The sequence below is a fragment of the Marmota flaviventris genome, chromosome 6 (genome assembly GCF_047511675.1).
Source record: "Marmota flaviventris isolate mMarFla1 chromosome 6, mMarFla1.hap1, whole genome shotgun sequence".
NCBI classification, from domain to species: domain Eukaryota; kingdom Metazoa; phylum Chordata; class Mammalia; order Rodentia; family Sciuridae; genus Marmota; species Marmota flaviventris.
In genome coordinates this window covers 44,115,986-44,130,846 of record NC_092503.1, presented here as the reverse complement: position 1 = coordinate 44,130,846, position 14,861 = coordinate 44,115,986, and the positions used below count along the sequence as shown (strand labels likewise).

At 35.8% G+C, this 14,861-nt stretch overlaps 1 protein-coding gene across 2 annotated transcripts in view; it reads right to left on the bottom strand.

The window, feature by feature from the left end:
• Positions 1-4,829: 4,829 nt before the first annotated feature.
• The window catches only part of Man1a1 (mannosidase alpha class 1A member 1), a 167,857-nt gene continuing 157,825 nt past the window's right edge, over positions 4,830-14,861 (bottom strand). For both annotated transcript variants that reach the window (XM_071613068.1, XM_027953031.2), the window contains exons 12-13: positions 7,907-8,022; positions 4,830-7,536 (exon numbers count right to left, since the gene is read on the bottom strand). In XM_071613068.1, the coding sequence (XP_071469169.1) occupies positions 7,410-7,536; positions 7,907-8,022 (243 nt within the window). In that variant the 3' untranslated portion in view covers positions 4,830-7,409. The remainder of the gene's footprint in view (positions 7,537-7,906; positions 8,023-14,861) is intronic.

Below are 14,861 nucleotides of genomic sequence, written 5' to 3'. Positions count from 1 at the left end.
TTAAGGGGATTCAAAATGATCATAGTAATGGCAAGCCAACAATTTTTTGACAATTAACATAAAAATGAAAGTGAAAGCCCTGGGCACCAGTGGGGTGGAGGAAATGAAGGTGCTTTTCAGAGGTAGTATCCAACAACACTTTATGCATTTGTATGACACTGGACAAACTAGGTGTTCTGTGCAGACTGTGAAAGTGACAATCATGTTAAAATCTGCATGAAAAAAAAAGTTTGAAAAATGACTTTAAAAGCAACTAGGGGAAGAAAAAAGCAAAGGAAAATTGCTGAATTAAAAAATGGGATGATTGAAGTTAATACTTTAGAGATTCCCCAAATAAAGAATTATGCTTAAAAATCCACTGTGAATCTATTTCTAAAAGGTTTAAATGTATAGCTTATTGCTCAGAGATGCATTTGTAAAAGGATGAATCTATTTCCAAAGTGGTCAAAATTGTCAAGTTGTACTTAAACTTATGAGATGGGAAAAAATACAGAAAAAAGTATATATGCTTGTCATGACTTGCAAATTAATTCATTAATTTAGTAGTTCTAGGATTTCCACCTACATATAACTTAAAAATTGTGGTTCTCCATGTTAGCATGCATAGGAATAGCATAAGGAACTAGTTAAATGTGGAGGTACATGGCTTTTATCACAATTTTGATTTGCTAAATTTGGGGGAAGATCTGGAATCTATATTTTTTTAAAATTATTTTTTAGTTGGACACAATACCTTTATTTAATTTATTTTTATGTGGTGCTGAGGATTGAACCCAGGGCCTTGCTCATGCTTGGCAAGCACTCTACCACTGAGCCACAACCCCAGCCCCTCAGAATCTGTATTTTAAAAAAGACTTAGAAGAGAGCTGGATGTGGTGGCACATGCCTGTAATCCCAGTGGCTGGAGAGGCTGAGGCAGGAAGATTCCAAGTTCAAAGCCAAATTCAGTAATTTAGCGAGGCCCTAAGCAACTTCTTAAAGAAAGAAGGGCTGGGGATGGGCTCAGTGGTTAAGCACCTCTGAGCTCAATCCCTGCTACAAAAAAAAAAAAAAAAAAAAGAAGGCTTATATTCTTCTATAGCTTCACCTCAACAGAGAAAGATAGCAGCAGACCCCTCTCCGAGGGTGGACCCTGAATTTGTACTTTTATTTTAGAGTGGCTAGCTGGACACACCTGTGCTTTCATATATCATTATTCATTATTGCATAAAATCTTATCACTTCCCTGTGTCTGGGAACACAGAACAGGGATACAAAACTGTTTCTAACTTATGGAAAATCTACTTTTTTTCATATCTGAGTTGGGCTAAATGCGTCTAGACTCCCACGTAGTTCTAATACTTTAAATGCATATCCAATACTTGGCAAACATTTCTTGAAAATTATGACTCAGGCCTTGGCTAGTGAGAATGGAATGAGCCTGGAAAAAAAACAGAAATCAGCCTTTGGATCATTAAATTGGAGTTTTAAGAAGATTCCCTATGCCACCTGCACATTTCAGGAACTACCTAAGGAGCTAGAATGGCAATTAGAGATATAAACTCCATGCCTGAATGAAGAAAAGCTTTATCTTGCTAATTTTTCTTAAAATTCAAAATAACTGTCTACATATCATTATCAGAAATTAGATATATTGGCTGCCAAGTTGCCATTTCTGTAGGAATGGCTGATGTTTAGTATAAATAAAAAACAGGCTTAGAATAAATTTTAATAAATTTGTCACCAACAGAGAAAACACAACTAATGCTGTATGTGTTACAAATAGTTGAATCTAGAAGGTTCCTATTTGACTAACTTTTTGTTAGGTGGAAAACTGTTATTTTGCTTGATGACCTCAAGTTTTTTTTTTTTTTTTTTAAATTTCTATATGAGGCAGAGATTGTGAGATTTAGTCATACAAAATAAGAGTAGGTTATTTAAACAAAAACACTGAAAAACCCTATATGGGGGGAACCATGATTTACTTTATCATCTTCTTTTTTTAAATTTTCAGTTTACACAGTTACACCTTAATGATATGTTTTTAAAAAATCTGTTGAAAGTTGATTCCAGTCACAAATAAGAATTTACTTTAACATAGAAAAGAAAAACTACCGATGAAGATATTTGCAAGTAGTTGTAGCAAAGTCTCTGAATATAAATCATTCTCATTCATTCATGCACTCATTCACCAAACTGCTACAAGGCTGGGGCCTTTTGGGAAACTGAGGCGGTATGAAGGGTCCCTTCCTACCTGCATTCTTGCAATGAAGTCAAAAAGATTTCAGACATGTCGGTCAGAATAACAGGCATGAGTGTATTAGAAGGGATGGGGAAAATGAAAGAGAAGAAAGGGATGGTGTGTCCCTGCCCTCAGTTTTATTGGGAGTCACAGAGAAATTTCTAGAGTCCTGCCCAGGTTGACCTTTTCACTTCTGACTGAGAGCAGGATCACATCAGACTTTCAAGTCCTTGCTGCCATGACCACTCGAGGTGGGTCACTTTGGCCCATGCTGACCAACTTTAATCAGAACCTGTTCTTACAGATTTCATGGTTAGGGGGAATTATCCTTATCTCCCAGAGTTCCAGGATCTGGTCTGTGTAAGGGTCACAAAAGTCCCCCTTACTCCCTTCAGAGTAACTTGTGTTCTTCTGGTCATTGGTGTTTCTGGGCCTGCATTTCTCCTGGAGATAACATGTAGTTTGCTGAGGAATGTAACATATCCTGTGGGCTTAAGCCAGCAGGGCTGTAGGAAAATTGCTTTTTAAAAATGAAAGCATGAGGGGGGTGAACACAATAGGCCCATTTTATAGAATTATTCCCGTAACCTCCTGAACCTACCACTCACATCTGTCTGTCCCCTATCACTACCATGTACTAGGTACTGTGGTACTGTGGAAGCACTGGAAATAAAACGATGTTGGTGGTGGTAGGGGGCAAATAAAGTCTTTGTTCCCATGGGGCTTAAACACGAAGAGGTGAGACAGGCTATAAACAAATGAGGAAGTAAGTACATAATATAGCAATGCTAAGTAGAAAATAAAATAGGGCAAGGGAAAAAGGGTTGTGGGAAATTGTATATTGATTTGTCAAAGAAACCACTCTGAAAAGGTGACTGTTGAAGACAGACCTGAATGAGGTAAGGAAATCATTACGACTGAGGCTGCGTGGAGATCCCCCTCTTCACCCTGATTCTTACGATCACAGACCACAAAGATTCCAGACATGTCCTTCAGAGTAACAGACATGAGTTTATTAGAAGTGATAGGAAAGGAGAAAAGGGGACACCCTGAAGAGAGGGAGTGGGTCCTCTCGGAGAGGAAAGGGACAGTATGCCCTCCAGTTTTATTGGGGGTCCCAGGACAGTTCCAAAGTTCCACCCAAGTCTGCCTTCTGACTGACAGCATAGAAACTGCATGGACCAATTCAAAGACTAATGGGACTAATGGTGTGGTGCAGAGAGGAATTGAGTCCCTGTTTTTGCCTCAATTTCCTGCCCCTTAAATCCATTTATTACCCTTTGAATAGCCCTCAGCAAGCTTTTTTTTTTTTTTCCCCTTTTGGTATTGGTTCTTTTTAGTTGTACATAAGATTCATTTTGACATAATTATAAAAGCATGGAATATGATTTTGTTCTAATTCAGTCCCCATCACTTTCTTTTCTGCCCACAGTCCTCCCTCCCTGTTTCCTTCCCTCTACTCGACTGATCTTTCTGCTATTTACTTACAGTTTTGAATTAGTGTCTTGTGAATGTACATGATCTGGGGCTCTTCTTTCAGTTTCCCAACTGAATGGGGGGCGGTGATAGTTTTGGTGATAGGGAGGGTCCAGGACACCTAGTAGGTGACCTGATCTTGGAACAATGGTTTTTCCTCAGGAGGACATGTAACTAGCTGGGGGAGGCTTTAACGTATTAGGCCCTCATCTTCCAGGTGCTTATGTGTCAGGTAAGACTCCCCGTGGTTTCCAGTGGGCCTTCCTTATCTTATTCCTGCTCACTCACTCCTGGCTGACTAGCTACCTAAAGGAATGAGCTATACTACATTGGAGAAAGAGAGTTCTAGGTGGAAAGAACTGCAACCAAAATGTCTGAAAACAGTACAAAATAAAATTATAAAACCTAGAGCAAGGCATGGTGGTGCATGCCTGTAATCCCAGAATCTTGGGTGGCTGAGGAAGGAGGATTGCAAGTTCAAAGCCAGCCTCAGCAAGTTTTCGAGGCCCTAAATAACTCAGTGAGACCGTGTCTCTAAATAAAATACAAAAATGATCTGAGGATGTGGCTCAGTGGGTAAGAGCCCCTGGATTCATTCCCCAGTACATATATATATATATATATAAATTTAAAACCTAGGCTTTTTTCAAAAGTGCTGGAGGTCCTCCTGTGGCCCAAGTTGTTTTCTACTAAGTCTCTCTGAACACCCCAAAGTTATGAACCTCTCTCTCCTCTGAATTTGTACAGCAGAATTTAACTTGTAACATAACACAACTACATGATGTTTTGTCTTGTTTTAGGGGTGGGGTGGATTAGACTGATCTCCTTGGAGTGCAAACTTAGGAGCATGCATGAGACTTTATGCCATTTTTGACACTAATCCCTGCCTCTCCCCTGCATGTCCTGGTATTGAACCTACCTTAGACTCTTAATAAAGGAACATGATTAGCCAAAGGCTATGTACACAAAATAATTTGCCATGTAAAATTTTTAATGGGAAATGTTTCCTTGTCAAGATTTTCTAGGTATTTTACAAAATTGCTATTAGGATCTAATTTCTGTTTGCAACTGTATACATTCACCCCTAGACATATGAAAATTTAGTTAAAAGGAAAAAAATATAATACAGGAGGAGATATATTAAAAGACTTTATTCACAATAGAGAAATCTTACAAATATAACTTTTAAAAATTATGTGTCAATCTATTATGCTTCCCATAACATTAGAGATTTATATAAAGTTGTATATGACAGAATGGATTTATGTACAAATCAAAAACAATGTAAAAAGTGGGTAATACACATGAAAAAGTCATGATAAAGAAGTCATTGAGTTCTGTAAATTGGCATACAACTTATATGTGTACTATCAAGTGCACAAAATATATCAAAAACATATTGCATAAACACAAAATTAAGTGTTATTTTAATTGTTCATCTTTTAAGGATGTGAATACATATATAAATTCAACTGCACAATTTTGTTGGGAATGAATGAAGGACAGTGTCTACCTAGAGACCAGTTGTTTAAAGTAACACAAAGTATAATTTTAATTAAATTACATTATTATAGTATTAATCCTTTGTATACATTTTTGGTGCTTTGGATCTTCTGTTAAAAAAATCCAAGTTCTAGAACTGAAAACACTTCTTGCCATTGGCACAGCAACATGGAGTACAGATTCTTGTCTACTTAAACAAGGACACAAAAGGTACAGTGTAGTGTGCGTACACACAACCTGATTTTAATATCCTATCTGCTGCAGAAATATGTGTGTTTCTTCAAATAAAATTGAAATGAAAAGAAAATTATTTAAATGGTTGATCCAAGGATAGTGATGTGAAAATTATAATCTAAATACATATGGCCTAATTTTGGCAGTGATTTTTAATATTTTACCTTAAAGTTTTTGGAAAAAAGAACTTTTGTTATCCACTCATCTCAGTAGGCAGGCTGAAGACATGGAAAGTTATTTTGGGTCACAGAGGCACATTTATGTGGTCATAATGATGTGCTAAAGAATCTTTTTAATTTACTAATTTCACTAATTTGTTCTTTGACATATATTAAAGTGCAACATTGAAAGAAAATAAAAGGTGGTTTTGTAAGACAAAGGAAATCTTTGGAAACACTTTCAAAAGCTGAAATAGCTAAGACTATTGTCTATCGAGAGTTAAGAAAATAATTCTCTTAAAAATACTAGGTTGGAGTTAGATGAAATTGCTGATATTAGAGTTTTTAAACTACAAATGCAGCAATGTCACATGCTTCAGCCTAATTCATGGGGTTGTACTGATTTACCTGATCATTGAAACTGAAAATTTAGATGGTCAAAGCCTTTGTACCTTAGTTGTGCATCATCACATTAGCCCATTCACAGTGCCAATATGATAAGAAAACACAAAGATGTCACCAAATTCTGTTCTTGAGAAAACCATTCATGTTTCAACACTTAATGTTTACAAGAAATATATAATTATTTTGATCCCTGCAGATCAAATTTGGGGAACTGGGAGTGTCCTTTCCTATATGTTGCTTCTAAGTTGGAATCTTTACATAGAACTTAGCCATAGTAGATACACAATATTCTTATTTGACTAAGAGTTTATTAAATTTTCCTTAATGGACAGTGAATAGACAAATTGGCAAAGTTTCCTTCACGAAGTCATTCCTACTTTTATAAACTGAAATGAAGAAATTTACTACATTTGAGAAAGGGCCATTTTCATGTCTTTTCAGCAGAATGGAATGCTTTCTTCTTAAGAGAAAAATTAAAAAACGAAAGGTAGACAAATGAACTAATAGCTACACGAAATTCTCACCCTTTCTTTCAAAACCAAATTTCTTTACATATTCAGTTAAAAGCAAAAGCTAGAACATTAATAGTTAAATTGTTTCCCTTGAAAAAAGTATAATTCATTAATAGCAGAGCTCACCTTGCTATGTGGTATGGAAGAAATCAAGCAATACAAGATCCAGAAAGATGACATAGGGCATTAAAAGTAGAGAAAAAAAATTCATAACTCAGGAAACACTAATATAATTAACCAACAAAAATATACTGCAATTGGAATTGCAGTTCCAATGAAATGAGGTCAACATGAGAAGATTCTTCTGGGATGACTTTCTAATGTGAATGAGTATTTTAGAAGACATTCTATCAAATAACGATAGACCCGCATAAGGAGGCTGTCACAGTTATAAGATCTGTCTCTGGTGGATAGACAAACCAGATTAACATAAAATCAAAAAGGAAAAAGCTTTTTTTTAATATTTAATTTATTATTATGGCTTTTTGCAACATGGCAAAACATTACAGCTTAAAGCAGATATCATCTCCTCATAGAGGAGGAAAAAGTTTTGCAGTCAAATCAAATTGTAATTAAGAGGTCACTGGTATACCATTCTATTAATTTAATGAAAATAATATCACAATTTTATGAACTCCAGAGATAAGAGGTTACTTAAGAGAGAAAAAAAATACTATACAAACAAAACATGTGGATCTACTGGCTAGATAATAAAGGAATAAGAAATTTAGGTCCATTTATGCCTATGATAATAAACATAAAAGACTGCAAAACAATTTTAGAACTTAGAATAATCACAGACTTATTGATAAAAGTTTATCATGTGCCTGGTTACCATAAAAGAAATTATTAAGGTATGCAGTGAAGGGAATGAAGCAGAGTAAAATATAAAATATATTTTTATTTCTCTTTGACTTCAACTTCCTTTTTATCTTCACGGAGTATAGGAAGAAGATGTGCCTCAGTATTGAAGATCCAGTGCTCCAGGGGAAGAAGATCATCATCAGAAAAAATTAAGTACAAGTATCTGGAGAGAAAAAATGTGAGTATATGAGCCCCAAGAGACCATATCAGGCTGTAAAACCACAAAGACACAGTGAAAAACCCCCTCAGCATCTCTACTCATCTTGTGAAGCAGCATGGGCAAGTCAAGCCTATCAGAACTGTGAGGGATATCCTCATTAATAGGGAGTAATTTACTCTGTCCTTTGGTGTTAGTCTATGAAATCACACAAAGCAGTCTCAAGTCACTGAACTTTGGAATGACTGGAAACACACCTGTAAGCAATTATTGTCGTGTGTGGAATGACATTTTGAATTAGTGTTCACTAAAGACACCTACAAAGAAGTTCTGTCAGGCACATCAGTCATATAGTTTTAGAATAATTTTCACTTACTTTAGTGTCTCTGCCAGGAAGAAACTCTGCTGCACATCATCATAAGTTTCGTAAATGAAATAAACATCCCTTAAGCCTGAATAGCCTCCCTTCACTCTGCAGTGATTTTCCAGGGCCTGAATTATGAAGAGAAGGGGAAAATTCAGTAAATGATTGTCAATAAATTATATAATTAAGTTGTTAAATTCTGATAAAACAAAGATTCAGATTAAATGAAAGCTTGTTAACAGTTTCAGGGAAAAAATTTAAAAACCATTACGCAGAAATATAAATAAAATATGAAAAGTCAAAGGACATATGGGCAATATATCTTATCTAATTAGAAACACTTTTATTAGTTTTAGAATAATTTTTCACTTATTTTCACCATTTTATCCTATGGTCTAGAGTAGGATTTGGCAAACTAAAGACCACAGGATAAATGGCAGATTGTAGTACAAAATAATAGTTGCAACAGGGACTGTATGGTCCCAAACAGTACTCTCTGGGCCTTACAAAATAAATTTGTTGATTCCTGGTTCAGAAAGATTATTGATGTCAACTGGGATTATAAACCACTAGTTGAGAAAGTGCACTGGACCCCAAACAGCTGCTACTGTAGTCACATCTTATTTCTTTAAAAAATTGATTATTAATTGCTAATTAATGATAATGATGACAGGGTTAGAAGAACAAAATGGAAGGCCATGAGAAAAATGGGGCTGGTAACTATTTCTAAAATATATACCCTCTTCCAACTTTATGGATGTGTGATTGATAAATATGAGTTGCATATATTTAAGATGTACAATGTGATATTTTGATGTATCTACACATTGTGAAATGACTACCACAATCAAGCAAATCAACATGTCTATCATGCATCACGCATCACACACTTGTTTATTTTTGTGTGTGTGGTGGTGAGAACACCTGAAATCCATTGATACATTATTGTTATAGTTACCATACTATACATTGGATCTCTACAACTTATTCACCCTATAATGAAATTTTGTACCATTTGACCAATTGATCAATATCTCCCTTTCTTCTCTACCCTTTAGTTCTTTGTAACTACCACTGTGCTTTCTTCTTCTGTTTTTTTTTTTTAGGTTCTACATAGAAGTGGTATCATACAGTATTTGTCTTTTTGTGACTAGCTAATTCTGCTTAGCATAATGTCTCCCAGGTTCATGCACGTTCTTGCAAATGGCAGGATTTCCCTTCTGTCTCTCTTTTTATTAAGACTGGATAATATTCCATTGTGTATATATATACCACATTTTATTTATTCATCTGTTGATCGACACTGTTTCAATATGTTGGGCTGTTTCAATATGTTGATGGACACTGTTTCAATATGATGGGCTGTTTCAATATTTTGGCTTTTGCGAATCAATGAATGTGAGAGTGCAGATATCTCTGATTTCCTAGAAGTATATACCTAGAAGTAGACTGGATTTTACAGTAGTTTTATTTTTAATTTTTTGAGGAAACTTCATAATGTTTTTCATGATGGTCATACCAACGTGCATCACCAAAATGAAGAGGGGTTTTCTTTTGTCCACATTACTGAGAACACTAGTTATTTTAAATTTTTTGATAGTAGCCAATAATAGGAACAAGGTAGATTCTTACTATAGTTTTGATTTATTTCCCTGATCATTAATGATATTGAACTTCTTTTCATATATCTGTTGGCTATTTGTACATCTTCTTTGGACAAATGTCTATTCATTCCTTTGACCACTTTTAATTGAATTATTACTTTTTCATTATTGTTGTATGAATTCCTTATAGATTTTGGATATTATATCCTTGTCAAATACAGTAAAGTCTCACTTAATAATGGGAATATGTTCTAAGAACTGCACTGTTAGATGATATCATTGTTGTATGAACACTAAGCGTGTACTTACACAAACTAAGAGAGCTATCATCCTATGTGACCGTCATTATAAATGTGGTCTACCCTTGATGCAAATCCTACATATGGCTAAAAATATTTTCTCTAGGTCACTTTTTCACTTAGTTGATTGTCTCCTTTGCTGTATGGAAACCTTTTAATCTGCTGTAGGCCCACGTGTTTTATTTTGCTTTTGTTGCCTTTGCCCCAGTGTCAAATTGAAAAAAAAAAAATTCAAGACCAATGTCAGGGAGCTTTCTCCCCAATGTTTTCTTCTGGGAGTTTTATTTTTTTCAGATCTTATGTTTAAATTTCAATTCACTTTGAATCATATTTTGTGCTGTTTGGACTTTGAGATGACACTGCTGGTTTTGCTAGATACCCAAGCGTATTTCCCTTTAGGCAAGTTATTTTCTGCTCACTACATCCTATTAATTCTATTAATTATATGGTAAAACAAAAATTCCCATTGCACAAAAATTGCCTTCTGAAACTTGGTTCTAGACTATGCAGACACATAACAAAGTTTAAAACTAAAACTTTAATATTTATAATGAAATAAAAAAAATAAAAAAACTTCTGTTAGTATCCCATGTCATTTTAATTTTATCTTTTAGTTTCCTTGAATGACTCTGAACCTCCCTCCCTCACCCCTCTCTCTTTTACATGTATAGTTATATACTATTTTTTTAAAGCACAGATTGAGTTTGCCATATTAATTAAAAAAAAGTTCCTTGGCCAGAAAAGGGTTTTGGAAGAAAATAAGGCTCTAAGAATAAGGATCCACAAAAAAGGAAAGAGAAGACAAGGAGCAGCCCTTGCTGCTCATGAGAAGGGACACTGCACCAGGAGCTCAGTTTCTGTCTTTAGACACTGATAATGAGGGTATCGATTTTTTCACATCTTGGTTGTAGAGAAGAAAGAATGTGGGTCCATGAGGAAAAGCATTTAATTATTAGGTTAAAGAAAATCTAATTAGCAGTTTATATGAATAAAGAAAGAAGATTTCTCTTGATTTGGTACTTTTAAAATCCTCCAGAAAAAGGAATAATCAACCTAAGAAGATGCTTCAATTACATTCTAAGATCCAGACAATAAGACAAATCAGAGATAAGACTGAAGATGGAAATTCTTAGGTCCTTTTTCTTTTTTCCATCATTCCTTTTTTTTTTCTCCTGAGAAAAGAACTTTTTGATAAAAAGCCAAATATCAGATACACGGAATAGACCAAAAATTATTTGTAAAGGAAAAAAAAAATCAGGATTTAAAAGAAACTGGCAAGCTTATTACATACCACAATGAATCCCTGTTTCCAGATATTTCCTTAAAACTATTTCAACCATAAAGACTTTTCTGGGTTGTTCCCTTGAATTTCCTTGGTGATCAGCTAATGAGAGAGCCAGGCATGATAAACAGCCTTCTTCTTGTTTATAGATATTTAAGTTCCTTCATTTGTGAAGAAAAATAGATGCTTTGGGTTGCAGACAATGTTCAGACGCCTTTCTTTCCAGTTCACCCTGTTCACTCTTTTTCCCCCATAATCTTCACAGAATCAAGAACACAGTCAACTTTGGGGGTAAGGAGGAGAGCAAATCCTCAGTTCTGCATTTCCTAACTTGGCCTCAGAGGTTCCCTGATCAGGTAATGGGCATCTTATCAGCACAGGCTTATAAGAGTAAGTAAGAATAAGACAAGGTGAAGAAGTGCCAGTGTCAAAGTAGCCTTGCAATTTTCAGTTTTTGAAGCTTTTAAGTAAATTAAAAATAATTTTTAAAAAGAGAAAATGCAAAAGAGGCACTCTTAACTTTGAAGAGATGAAATATCTTCATATCAAAAGTCTAAATTTCAAGATTTAGGAATGTGAAGCTGGGGACAAGGAGCTTTCCTGGGCCTCCATCACAAGCCAGATTGAACCCATATCTCAACAGGGGAAGCAGTCTTGTGCCTCAGCACAGTGTGACCAGATCATGGGTTCTCTAGTCTGCTGCAGGGACTCAGGCTTTTGGCACAGGGATCACCTGGATTTTGTGTAAATGATTATATTATTGGTAACCATATGTGGCTTGGATGTGCTAATCACAGAGAAGGGGATATAGGAAGATGGCTAAATCTCTGAACAAAATATAAAAGAGAAATCTGACCCCACGTTACCATATTTTGGGTTTGGAGGGGCACGGTAAAAAAACAGCAAGCAGCATCAGTTAAATCCTAAGTCAGAAACCATGATTGTGAAGACATAACACTTTCTCTCATTGACCAGATTAGATGAATAACTAATCCATGGAGATTTAAAAAAAATAATGCTGCTAAGGCTGTCTGCTAGAGTTGGGTTTAAACTCAGGGGCAGAAAATAGAGAATCCAAGTGCATGAATATATCAAAAAGACTTTGGAAACTGGGACTGAGCCTGGGGAGGCAGAAGCAGGAAGAGGAAAGCGAAATCACTGAGAGTCAGAATGACCACATGGAAAGGGTTAGGTTCAGTGACTACAGAAAAATATCTGGAGGAAAACAAAACAAAACAAAACAAAACAAAAAACAGAAGAAAAGAAAGAAAAGAAAAAGCCTTACTTAGGCTTTTTTTTGGTTGGGGGGAGGGTACCTGGGATTGAACTCAGTGGCACTCAACCACTGAGCCACATCTTCAGCCTCTTTTTGTATTTTATTTAGAGACAGGGTCTCACTGAGTTGCTTAGTGCCTCACTTTTGCTGAGGCTGGCTTCGAACTCAGGATCTTCCTGTCTCAGCCTCTTGAGCCGCTGGGATTACAGACGTGCACTACTGCACTTGGCCCTTACTTAGGCTTTATCCTCTACTATAGACCAGCAGACATGACTTCGTAATTTACATGCATGTGCATGGATAATTAATTCCTGATAAAGCTCATCTGTAAGTTGTCAGATGTTTAATTGCAAGGAATGTAAAATAGTTTATTATGATACTGAGAAAAAGCAAAAGAAATATCATTTGGAAGTTACTTCTGTTACTTTTGTGAGTTCACAAAAGCTTGGACACCTTGATTAGTGGATTTCTGTTCACTGTGGAGGATGTCTCCAGGGTTTTCCTGCTGTATTACATACTTTTTCATATCTTATTTGACATTGTTATTAAGATATTTAATTAAGACATGCAAATCAGGTTTATGAAGTGTGTCAGTGACAGAAGGCTGGGAAAAGAGTATTTGGAAGATAGAAGAATGGTTCTTCACAAAGTGAAAGAAGAGTAAACACAAACAGATACTGAGCATAAGAGATGTCTCAATGGTAGCTAGAATAGATAACGTTGTTTCACCATAATTTCAGGATTGGCCAAGGGTTTATAAATGGACTAAAAGAACAATTGACTTTAGGCTGAGGGACATTTTTGCGCAGATTTGAAGGACCACAGTTGGAAACCAGAACATAGAGAATGGATAAGAAAGTAAAGAGATGGCAAATGTGCCGTTTTCAGATAATGAAGAAACTGAGATGTAGAAGAGAGTCCACCCCTTCCCCCAACCCATAGCTCAGAACAGTGTAAATTCTGGCTTCAGAGGAGCAAATATTTAACACCTTCAGCCATTCAAAAACAGAATGAATTACTTTATCAGGTAGTACATTCTCCTTTGTTGCAAACTTCTTGAGTTGATGAGGAATAGTCGTCTGGCAAAGACATGGCAAGGAGTCGTCATTGAGTAGAAACACAAACTAGGTGACTCCCTATGTTTTAATTTGGGTCCCTTAAAAATGGAAGATGAGACAAGGTTGGAAACAGGAAGTTTGTTGAGGAGGTGATATCAGGAAGTGAGTGGAGAGAGTGAAACAGGGACAGGAGCAGAGCAAATGAAATATATGGAGTAGTGGCCCACTCCTGCCTGAAAAACCCTCTGAGGAACTAATATTGCAGAATTCTTTTTTTTTTTTTTTTTTTGTCATGGTGCTGGGGATAGAACCCAGGATCTTGTACATCATGTAATTATTTTTTTAAAGAAGGAAGCCCAGGATAGTTATCCATAAACTTAAAAACCTTATTGGTTGAAGGCTGCTTCTGGGGCTAACATCCCCATCTAACCCAGACAGTCAGCTGCTTAGGAAAACAATTCTTCCTCCTTCTCTAACATGGTTTCCAGATGTGGTCTTTCAGGTCCAGGCAGCCAGACTGAGTCTAGGTCAAAACAGCTCAGAAGCACTGGCTGCTTGAGTCTGGAGCTGCCAGGTTACAGGGGTACTGTCTGCAGGGGCTGCTGCTGGAACAGAAGACCAAAGGGATGTATCACAGAAAAAAAGCAAGTGCTTCCATGCCTTCTAAGGATTCTTGCTCACCATTATATCTCAAGTTCCAGCAGAAGTTACTGGCAGCAAAAACAGGGGGAATCCTGTGTTATGATATGGGGAAACACTTTTGCATCTTATGTTATGCTAAAGAGCTGATATGAGATAAAAATCCTAACACACAAACCAACCTTTTTATTGTACAAACAAGTCCCTTGAAGAATCAAGCAAAACAAAGCTTCCTGCCCAGCTAGCAACAGAGATCTATTTCCTCCCATTTTTGATTACATCTGTTTCAAACATTTCTCACATTTTAACTTCTATAAAATTGGTGTGTCATGTTGTAATCGGTAGTGTTGCTTGCTCTTTCTTAATGGCATATTAAATAATGATTCTTTTATTTATTTTTTTATAAATTATAATGTATTAGATTTGATGAAGTATAAGATGTGACTTAAATTCGTAATTCAGTTGCTGGTAAATTCAAGACCAAATAATTCCCTATCACTAAAGCTTAGGTGAACTTCAATTTAAACACATTTTTTTTTTTTTTCAGAGAAAAAATAAAACAGGAATTTAAAGAAATTGGAATTACTACTGAATGAACACTATTAGAGAACTTTGCATTTTTTACTTAAAATGTTATTACTTAAAATGACTGATGATTCATGATAAGACACAGTAAGTGAAGAGGGTAACAAGCAAGATTCATCAAAGGCTTTCCAAGATATTAGTTAAATTCCACACAAAGCCAGTATTCATTTTAGATTTCCTGAGAGAAGTGATTCCTAAGGACAGTTTTTAAAGAAAGCTGACTG